Source organism: Nyctibius grandis, chromosome 5 (assembly GCF_013368605.1).
Source record: "Nyctibius grandis isolate bNycGra1 chromosome 5, bNycGra1.pri, whole genome shotgun sequence".
Taxonomy (NCBI): domain Eukaryota; kingdom Metazoa; phylum Chordata; class Aves; order Nyctibiiformes; family Nyctibiidae; genus Nyctibius; species Nyctibius grandis.
The window spans coordinates 57,689,850-57,700,445 of record NC_090662.1 but is presented as its reverse complement, the minus strand read 5'-3'; the positions used below and the strand labels follow the sequence as shown (position 1 = coordinate 57,700,445).

The window sequence follows — 10,596 nt, the reverse complement described above, 5'->3', positions numbered from 1 at the left end:
AAGTCAGCCACGTCACCACCGGTACTGCAGGGCAGGCTCCGGGAAGGCCCAGGCTGGGCCTAGCGACGGTCGAGAGCTGGATTCAGGGATGCACGGATCGGGATCGGGGGCAGCAGGAAAGCAGACGGAGTCCTCCTTGGACACCGGCCATAGCAGAAAGAGAGCGAGACCCTCGTGATCCCCCCGCTTTATACTGAGAATGACGTGTATGGGATGGAATACCTTCATTGGTCTTTTTTTGGGTCACCTGCCCTGTCCGCTCCCCCCTGCAGCTGCGACCCCCCTTCGACTCTTCACTCGTAAGCAGTGAGGAATTCAGCAGTGACCTTGGTTTCTCTAAGAACAAGTACAGCAAGAGCCTTTCTGCACAACATCCCTACCGGTGCCTCAGTGATAACTACAAACTTCGAGCGTTATCAGTCCTGGAAGCAGACACTGTCTGCAAAACATGCAGTTAGTTTCAGAAAGTGCAGTTACTTAGAGGAGACTTAGCTGAAAGTAAAAATCACTGAAAGGAAAATTGGCCTGGTTTAGGCCAAACCAGGACACAAGGAGTGCCCCATGCTTACAAGGGACTTACACAGTGTCGTGGGTTCCACATCCCATGCAGCTGCCTTCTGCCACCCCAGGAGACCAACTATTGCTTTCTTGGTCCGTGGCCAGCCTGGCAAGTGTGGGAGCTGGGCATGCTCCCCAACACCTCTGCCTCCAGAGCCTGAAGGAAGACGTAACCCAGATGCAGCCCCACCGGCTGGCAGCATGCTCCTCCCTGCCTCCAACCAGTCCTCAGCATCTCCTGCCCCAGCTGAGGGAAGGCGACTCATTTATCACCCCTGTGCCACAGCATGGGCTACAGGGCTTGTGGGGAGAGGGTGAAGCCCTCCCAAAGAAACTCCTTGTTTGGGGAGGGTGGTGCTGGCACCGACTGCCAAAGGGGGAGCTTTTTGGCAAGCCACAGAGCATTTGGAAGGTAAACCCAGCAAGGTCCCTCCCTGCACCAGGCCCTGGGGCGCTGGCCTGGGGCTTTACCCCAAGGGTTTACCACACCCTTGTGCTGGGTACGTGGAGCCCTACAGCTCTGGCAAGCCCACGGGATGGCGAGCCTGAAGGTCCCGGGTCCAAGCAGTGCGTCTGCCCTTCCTTGCCCTTTTCCCATGACACCCCTGACCTGATGAGTTCAGCTGAGTTTATCCCACCTCACGATAATCCTGGCTGCTTTCATAATCCAGGTATGCTCTGTGCCAACTCTTCTTCGGCATGTGCATTTCTGGTGCTCTGGTCTGCTTGAACAGGGAGAGGAGGGAGGAGAAGCCAGAGGGCCCTGAAGGCAGCAGATCTGTAGCCCCCACCACCAAGGGAACCCTTTGCACAGGAGAGGGTGGGCACAAGCCTTACTGGGTTTACTGGCCTTCCAGAGGGCAGATTTTAAGAAAAAACAGCACGAGAATCAGGCAACCTTCCTGCCTCCTCCACTCACTTTTTCCTTTCGGGTCTAGCCTGTCTGGCCCAACCAGTTTAGGATTTCCATGGGACCTGTAGGTGTGTGACTAAGTGGCCAACTGATTTGGTTTAAGCTCAGTTTTAAGGAAAGAGGAAACTGCTGCTTTCCCAAAAGCCTCTCCCAAGGTATGAGAAACCTGCAGAGTGGCACCACCCCTTTCCCACCAGTGCCAAGTTCCACAGAAATTTGTATTTCATTTGGCATTTAAATCAGCCCTTCCCCAAAGCTACCTTAATATTGAACAAGTGCAAAATAACTCTGGGCAGATTAGTATTTGTGTCATTACAGAGGTTTAAAAAATTGCTCTAAAAGGCACTATAAATCCGTGGAAGGAGATTTTCACTCTCTGCTGAGCAGCATGCACAGTAACAACCAAGTAATCAAGAAAATTGCCATGCCCTGAATCGATGGGAGTGCATATGGTGTCCCTCATCCCTCCTAGTTCTGCTGCCTCTGGGGCCAAGGTGCATTTGGAAGGCCCTTTCTGGTCTGTGGCAGTCAGTGAAGGAGTTGATAAGTGTCTAGGATGTGGAAAACACACACAGTAAGAGCACACTTCGCTCTTATTTTGCCTGTTAGCCTGTCCCTTTGCTCCACCAGAGTCCACTGAAGCAGAGGAGCTGGCTGTGTTTTAAGACATTTTTGGCTCCTCCTGGAACATACTCGAGCTACATTGAAGCCATCAATGGCACCACATCAGCTTGAAAACCTAATTTCTTGAAAGTTTGGCATTGTTTCAAGCACATCCCTCCTACTTTCAGTCTGCAAGTCAACAACTTGCATCATGGCTTCACATACCCCCTTCCCAATCTGCTCCCCAACGTTACATTAGTACCCTTGCATTTTCACTCCCATCCTCTGTGTTACACGTGTGGAACTGTGTAGGTGGAGGGGAGGGTAAGCATTGTTTCCACCTCCAATTTACTAGAAAAAGGCAAGATATCCTGTGACAAATTTCAAACCAATGCCTAGGAGGTCTCTTTCTCATGCCAAGGGATTCAGAAGACCCAAATGTCCCTGCATTGCCCTTCAGTGCTGGTAGGAAGAGTAGTGAAGGCCCAGCCTGACATATTCTAGACAGCAATGTGCCTGAGGAAGGGGGTTTGCTTGCCAGGAGCATATGGATATATGGTAGCATAACATACCATGTGAAAACTCATGGGAGAGGAAGCCTCTGAAGTGGGAGATTACAGCCTCATACCATCAGGAGGTTTTAAAAAAAGTGTTATTATCATTATCATCATCATCATCATCATCATTATTTTGCGTTGATATTGTTCCTACTTTCAAATAAAAATATTACATGTGTTCAGAATGTCAGAAAGACATATTTTTACAAGCTGAATTAAATACCTACAAGCATCTTTCCTGTTCTTGATTATGCAAGTACCCAGCAAGACACAAGTGAATAAATACAGGAATATAGACCCAGCAGACACAGACACATGCAGTGATGAAAAGAACATATCCTTCCTCCTGCATTTGCTTTCTGTGGCTTGAGTTTACATTTCTTCATTTCTTAAGCACTTCTAACATTGAATGAGCTTTCTTCATGTATTCAAGAAAAGTAGCAAGAAGAAGTTACTAACTCTCTTCTGCACCCTCAGGCAGCTGATCTCTGGTCCACAGTGACAGCTTCGAAGAAGCCAGCATCTCTTTGCCATTCCCCCCTACTGCAGTCTCCCAGGTGGCCCACTCCAACCCATGAAGAGCTGTTGCTATCACCCCACCAGCCATCAGAGGAATCACATTCCCGAGGAAGAACACTAGTCTATTGTAGTCAGGCTGTTTGAGTTTTTATTAATTAAATATTCCACATACAAAGTACTAAATAAATACATAGTTGTGTCAGACACCAGTGTACCATACACATCCACTTGGAGAGCTCTACGTATTTATATATGAAATATCATGGAAAGCTATTTACCAAGTGCAAAGCAGGCTACAGAATGATTCAATTCTGCAGCCTCATTGCTCATCGCCAGGATGCAGTCCACACAGCACACACATGCACGCATGCATGTACATGCACACGCTGACGCTCGCTCACTCCTGGGAAGAAGAGTGACCACCCTCCCTAACTGCTTGGGAAATGTTTGTGTTAATGCCACAGACACAGTGGGGAGGAGGCAGAGCTCCAAGGTGCACAGGATTAGATCCCACCAGGGTATTGCAAGCAGCTGCATGGAAAGGGTTTTGTCTGCAGGGATCCACAGCCTGGGGTGGCATGGGTGGAGAGGGAGGGCTTGGGAGGTTGGGCAGGCACCCTGGGGAGCTCAGCTGGGGCGCGTGGTCAGGAGTCAGAGCTAGGAGGGAGGGTGATGCTAGAGTGCAAATCAGAAAATGTGTCAGGGTAAATAGGTGTAGATGTTTTTATGTCTTTAAATTTTCTTCCCCCTCTCCACCATGGTCTCTAGGTGATGAGGAGAGGGTTGGAAGTGAACATGAAGAAGAAAAAAGGAATATTCTTTCTCTCTCTCTGTCTCTTCTCCACTGATCTCTGGAGGAGAGCCAGGCAGGGCTGGGAGTGGGCACAAAAGTAATGGTGGATAGATAAGGGTGTCCTCAGTAGTACCTGAGATGTGTTCACGGGTGGGCAGGAATGGGGATGTGTAGGGATGATGCTCCTGCTCCTGCATCTTCTCCTGTCACAGATGTAGGGTGCAGGGCATCCCTGCAAGGTGATCAAAGTGAGTCCTGGCTGGGGCAGAGCTGGTTGCAGACCCGGCTGATAATATTCCTGCTGCTCTAGCCCTACAGCATTCCTGCTGAAAATAGGCCAGGACAGGCTCTTCCCAGCATGTTTCTCTGTCAGAAGAGATGAGCTTCATACCACAGAGAAATGGAGTGAGCAGGGACAGGATGGCCAGAGCGGTGTCTGAAAGCTGTGTTTGAGGAATGAGAGGGGGCTACAAGAGTGCCTGTGTGGGGAAAAGAGGACCCCTCTCCTCTTTTGCCAGTGTGGGTTGACTCTGTCTCTTCTGCAGGATCGACTCACTTGTCATCACATGGCCCATTCCCCACGCCTCTGCTGACAGGTACTTAGTCTGTTTGCTCCCTGCGGAGCTGCTACATGGGGCCTTTCCCACCAGTGTAGTCATGGTATGGGCTTGTCCGGGCCTTGGGCCGAGGGATGGAGAAATCATTTTGGGGTTTGATGGTCTGAAAAGGAAGCAAGAAAGTCTTTACCTTTCAAAACTGGAGAGAAGTAATAGAATAGGGCTTTTTTTTAAAAAAAAAAAAAACAAACCAGGAGATGGAGAAACAGAGCTGAAGGTTTCCTGAGAGGGTGATCAATGGGGCTGTGGAAGAGGATCCTGGCAGAACAAACCAGTAATGGAGATACGTCATCAGAGGACATGTGAGCTACATGATGTGAGCTACTAGACATGGCTAGGCTGTGGTCTGAAGGAGGATTGGTGAATGGACATGGGCACACACAGACTGCCCACTCTGGATCTGCACTGCAACTTCCAGTGACTGCTGGTGGGAATACATTCAGGGAATGGGCTAGTGAAAGGAGCATGATCTCCTGAGGAAAAGGCATAGGCTACTGCAGGAACTGTGCTCAAAGAGAGGACTTTTTGTGTGATGACAAATCCAGAAGTATTGAAAACCACAACCTCAGACTTTGCCTTGGGCCCCTCTTGACTACCTGTGTCCCTGGACATGTCACAGGTCCCTCCTCCCAGCCACAGGCACCTCCATGAACACATGTCATGGTATTGCCCAGCTTCATGCGAAGCACCTGCCTGCCTCCACAGAGCCTGCTCTAGGTCCATCTGTCTTTGGCTCTTCTCCTTCCCTTTAGTGCCTGAAAAATAGCCTACATGTGGTGAAACAGGTGAAGGGGGGCGTGAACTTACCTTCATCTGAAAGTGAGAAGAGTATGGGGAGTAGCTGAGGTCTCCTGTGTCTCCTGAGTCACAAGACAAGAGGAGGGGAAAGTTAATGAGTTAGTGTTATATGACAGCTTGGAAATACCACATCAAGGGAGAATCAAAGGGCCTGTGGCTACGTTAGCAGCTGCTTTTAGACAGATCAAACTATGCAATATGCAGGCAGGAATGGGTTAAAACCCATAGGTGGGTGACTTATTAAAAATTTCCTTATGAAAGCAGGAATGAACGGTATTGTAAATAACAGGACATAGGTGGCCTTGGAGTTTAGACACCTCCTGTTGCCTCACAGTTAGTGTCATCATCACTGGCCAAATCCCTCCCACTTGCATGCACAAGACCCCCTCTGCAGTATTCCCTGGGAAAACACAGCCTTTCTCAGCTATTATTTTATAAACCTGGAGGTCTGACTCCAGGGGAAAATTTGATCTCAGTAGCAGAACCACAGGGAGTGCAGCCACATCTCTGACCGATAGATTTGGGAAGCCTCAATTGATAAAACTTTTTGCTCTGTCCAAGTATGCATGAGACTCACACAGTCTCAGTAAGACCTCCTTGCCTCCTTTTTGGATGATGGGTTAATTTTTAAATAGATAATGGGAATGAGATCAGAACTGGAATAAATAATCTCCAAGGTATAACCTGAAGAGCTGAAGAATTGCTAAGAGAGAAACAAAAAACTGAATTTTTACACAGACTTTCCAGACATAACAGAACCATAAGGAGTTGTGTCTCAGCCCTGACACCCAGTAAGTCTCCTACTCAGTCACTCATCCTACATGTCTTTGGCTTTTGCATTGGTCCTTACTCTTTTCCCTCTTGTCTGGAGATTCATTTTCACTTGCATTTCTGAAGTTTCATCAGTCTGAAACTTTTTCCTACCTCTAAATTATCCATCATCTTCAAATCTTTTCTTGTAGCCCTCCTACCCCTTTTAGCTCATGAGTGGTGCATGTGTGCTTAGGGCTGGGGGACAGTGGAGTTGTTCACTTCATCATACCTTGCACAATTTCATCTTGGGTGTAGGCACGGTTGTCCACTCCAGTTGTCTGCTTTATGAGCTTGGGTTGGCAGAAGTCATTTTCTGGAGGGTAGTCCGCCAGCTTCAGAGGGGCAGTGAGGAAACAAATTTCAGGGACGATATACATTATCAGGAAGATCCATCCATTGGACACCAGAGCAATGGCCACGACAGGATCATCCCAGCTAGGCTGGTTTAAAACCGTGTTGCCTTTTGTGAGCATAGTGATCCACACTACCCAAATGGCAATGGAGAACAGGACAGTGACAAAGATGTGTGCCCCGTGCCTCTTCCAGCTTTTGTATGACCCACAGAATGTGAACATGGAAACCAAGAATGTCAGAGACATCAAGAAGAGCACGTAGATCAAAAGCATGACAAAGTCCTTGTTGGTCTCCTCCCGAGACATATTCAGAAATCTGTCTCTCTGGTTTACTAGCATGGTGACTAAGTACTCAATGCTGATCACAACTTGTACCACGGCAAAGGAAACAATGAGGAGCAGCAATACTGGCCAGGAGAAGGGCTTTCTTCCTCTCACTAGTTTGTTGAGGTTGCAGGCATGGGTGAGGAGGCAGGAGAAGCAGAGAGCAAAGATAACTCCAAATAAGAAGAAGCGAGTGGGGCGAGTGCTGTCATTGAGTTTGATGATGAAGACAAAAGTGAGACCAAAAATGCCGAGCGTGCCTAAGAGAAAGAAGAAATAGACGGAGATCATGTGCCGCTTGCTGTTGTCTTGGACTTTACAGATGAGAAAGAAGAGCAAGCAGATGAGGAAAATGGTGATGAGGATGCCAGCCACAGCCAGTGACTCCAGGACAATCCCCCAGGCCTTCTCCATGTCACAGAGCAGGTAATAGTCAGCATCGATGTTGCCGCAGCCTCGGGGAGGTGTTGTTGCCATCCTCTCACCTTCTTGAACAACCTCCCCGTAAAATGTTTCTCCAAAGCTGTAGAAGAAGAAAAGACACAGGCTGTTGTATCAACCACCTGGGTGCTGCCAGCAGTGGGGAAGGAGAGGCAGGATAGACTTCCATCCCCACCTTGCTCGGCAAGGACAGTGCTAAGGACATGGTGCTGTGGGAGCAGCCTCATTTGGCATTGGCTCTCTATCAAGGGCAATACAAGCCCCTTAGCCCGAAGCAATTCACCTTGCATGTCCTCTGCACTGTGCCTGGGGTTGTGCAATGTCGGAGGAGTGAGGGGAGCAGGGAGAAGGTGAGGTGCTTTCACAGGCATTAGCTTGGTGCCCAGCAGCATGGAGACTGAGCTGCCTTGCCACTTTTGTGGTACAAAAGCAGCTGTTAGTCATAATACAGTTTACGCTCTTTTGACAAGTTCAAACAACATCAGTACCTTGTAGCAGTGAGGTTCAGAGATGAGCAATGCAGAACAGGAAACTCATTACTCTGTTTCTTTTCCCTCTTTTACTTTCTCTGAAACACTCTTCTTTGGTTTACGGGTATGAACAAAGGGGAACTTTAACTGCCTTTTACCTTGTAGATAACTAACCTGGATGCCTCCAGCATAGCTCTTTTCACTCCAAATTAAATAGCAAATATAGGCCACCAACCATGAGCCCTAAACTCATATTCCTCCTTCTTCATGGTGGCACCGCAATAAGAACTGTCTCAAAGACCTCAGCCCCCTCCCCAAGATATTGACTTGCGCTGGCTGGAGGCCTGACATGTCAGAGCTAAAGCTGTTCATTGCATGAGAAGTAAACACCAAGTTATTGCTTGAGGAGTCCACGAGTCAAGGATAGACAAGGTCTCTAATGCACCCAGCATGCTCCTGCTGTCTCATCATGAGGAGTTCAGTGCTGTCTGAGTAACCCTGGATTAAGCCCGTCTCACCAGGGCATAAGGCGGCTTTTAGGTGAGCGCTGCCCACCACCGAGGGGAATTAAGTTGCCTACTTCCTTGGGAGCCTGAAGCATGTGCAGAAACCACTGCACGAGGATGTTGGTCACTTCGTGGCCCATTGTGCAGGCACTGAGTGAGTTTAGATCCCAGGGGCCAGGTACTGCTTTCCAGGTACCAAATTGCTCAGTTAGGCTCAGGTCTCTAAAATCTATCAAAACAGGAGTTTAGAAACACTATCAGCATGAAATATGGGGGAGTCTGGCCTTAATGGTGACCCACACTGGAAAACCAAGGGCTTTCTTTTCTGATACATGAAGAAAAAAGTTAACCTTGCAAAATTTAGTCTTTAGTGCTCGCCATGCCATTTGCCTTGATTTTACCCCTCCAGAACAACATACTGCAGTTATGCAGCTGGTTCTAAAACCCTATCAACAGATTTTAAGGAGTGTAGGTTGAGCCTTCAATAAATGACAGTTGATCTAATCAAGGGGTGAACAAAGGGGGAAAATATCACTGACTCACTCTCAGCCCCACATATGCTTCAATGTGACCTGCTTATAAATGGTGGAATATTTTTCCAGCTTTTAACCTCACTATGTAAAAGGAGATGTGCAGCTCTTCAAAAAGCTGGCTACAACAAAATGCAAATTATTTAAATACGCAGGAACTCTGGACTCCCGTGGAGAGAACCGGATTAGTGAATAACACAGGCAGGAGTTTTCACAAATCATTGTTCATAAATTTGTGGGATTTATGATCTCTTGCACAAATAGTTGAGAGTTATCTGGACATTTGTGAGTAATAAATAATGAACCTTTCTGAAAATCTGGAGAGCAAATGCTGCAATTTTATCCACAGACATTTACTGTTGATCAGAATAGCTTATCTATTTCCAGCTCTGGCAGATACAGACTGGTGCCCACTGTTGGGGCAGGTGGAGAGCCCAGAGGGCCAGTGTGAGACCTCAGGGCAGCACAGAGCACAGCCATGGCTTTGGGTCCTGACTGGTGCTTACTGCAAGTGGTACTTGCCACAGTTGGCTGCCACAACCCTCGGAACAAATAGGATGGAAAGAACCTCACTGCCTTGGAAAACTGGGCCGCTTGCACCGATTTTTACTCCCTTTTCTTTTTTCCCAGGGTAGATGTCCTACGAGGCATGAAGAGTCCCTGCCCTGTCTCCTGGGTGAGTGTTGCCCCCCAGAAGCTGGGTCTGCTCATCCAGCACCAACAGAAGTGTCTGGGATTTCCAAGGGACTCTGCAGTCTGTGCAAGGGAGCCTGTGCTGTGGTAACGTAATCATAGAATCATAGAATCATAGAATGGTTTGGGTTGGAAGGGACCTTAAAGATCATCTAGTTCCAACCCCCCTGCCATGGGCAGGGACACCTTCCAATAGACCAGGTTGCTCCAAGCCCCATCTAACCTGGCCTTGAACACTTCCAGGGAGGGGGCATCCACAGCTTCTCTGGGCAACCTGTTCCAGTGTCTCACCACCCTCACAATAAAGATTTTCTTCCTAATAGCTAATCTAAATCTACCCTCTTTCAGTTTAAAACCATTCCCCCTCATCCTAGCACTACTTGCATGTAAAAAGCCCCTCTCCTACTTTCCTGTGGGCCCCCTTCAGGTACTGGAAGGCTGCTATAAGGTCTCCCTGGAGCACCCATCCCAAATCATGATTCTCACTTTAGTGCTGAGTCTTCTCCTTCCAGCCTGAGACTCCTCTCTCATTGATACTTGTGCATAAAATACACCCATTCAGACACAAATTTCAAACAATTTCCCAGGAAAGTCTGGCATAACTCCCCCAGCTTCAGCTGGCACTCTCACGTTAGAGTCAAGGGTGGGAGGCATTCTCTGTTTGCCGTGGCACCCCATGCCCCTGCTCTCCCACCCCCCAGAGCCATGGTCCTGCACACCATCCCACCCCAGCTGCAGAAGGCAGGTCCACCATGGATCCTGTAGGATATTGCCTTGATTTACCTTTCTGGGTCCTGTTTGGAGAAGGCAACAGGGAGGCTCCGGCTACAAGAGGCAAGTTCCCAGTGAACCAGTAACACAGTCACGTCAGCTTCTGTAACCCCAGCCAAGCAGCAGCCCTGTGCTTGCCCTCCTTGGGAGCTTTAACAGCTGGAGGGCTGAGGAGGTGTGGCTGAGCACGCCTATTCCAGTTCCACTGCCTCTCCTCTCCCACGGGACACAGCTATGAAAATAGGGTCCCAGTGCCAGGAAATGAAGCAAGGCCTCCTGACGTCAGCGGGGCACTCACCCCTGCGGCGGGGTGGGGATGGAGCTGCTGCCTGTCCCA

General features: G+C 48.7%; 1 protein-coding gene across 1 annotated transcript; it reads right to left on the bottom strand.

Annotated features, from left to right (window-relative positions):
• Positions 1-4,509: 4,509 nt before the first annotated feature.
• LOC137664217 (retinoic acid-induced protein 3-like) lies at positions 4,510-10,314 on the bottom strand. Its single transcript, XM_068402070.1, has 4 exons — positions 10,272-10,314; positions 6,401-7,371; positions 5,368-5,420; positions 4,510-4,663 (listed from the first exon to the last, which is right to left on the bottom strand). The coding sequence occupies exons 2-4, from the start codon at positions 7,323-7,325 to the stop codon at positions 4,571-4,573; spliced, it is 1,071 nt and encodes a 356-aa protein (XP_068258171.1). The 5' UTR covers positions 7,326-7,371; positions 10,272-10,314; the 3' UTR covers positions 4,510-4,570.
• Between the last annotated feature and the right edge of the window lie 282 nt (positions 10,315-10,596).

What these genes read in the sequence shown, in the direction of transcription:
- LOC137664217 (XM_068402070.1), bottom strand. Translation starts at nt 7,325, where the DNA reads ATGGCAACAACACCTCCCCGAGGCTGCGGCAACATCGATGCTGACTAT. An exon ending in CCAAGATGAAATTGTGCAAG is followed by an intron (nt 5,421 to 6,400) that starts GTATGATGAAGT and finishes CTTGTGACTCAG; the next exon opens with GAGACACAGGAGACCTCAGC. An exon ending in CTTCTCACTTTCAGATGAAG is followed by an intron (nt 4,664 to 5,367) that starts GTAAGTTCACGC and finishes CTTCCTTTTCAG; the next exon opens with ACCATCAAACCCCAAAATGA.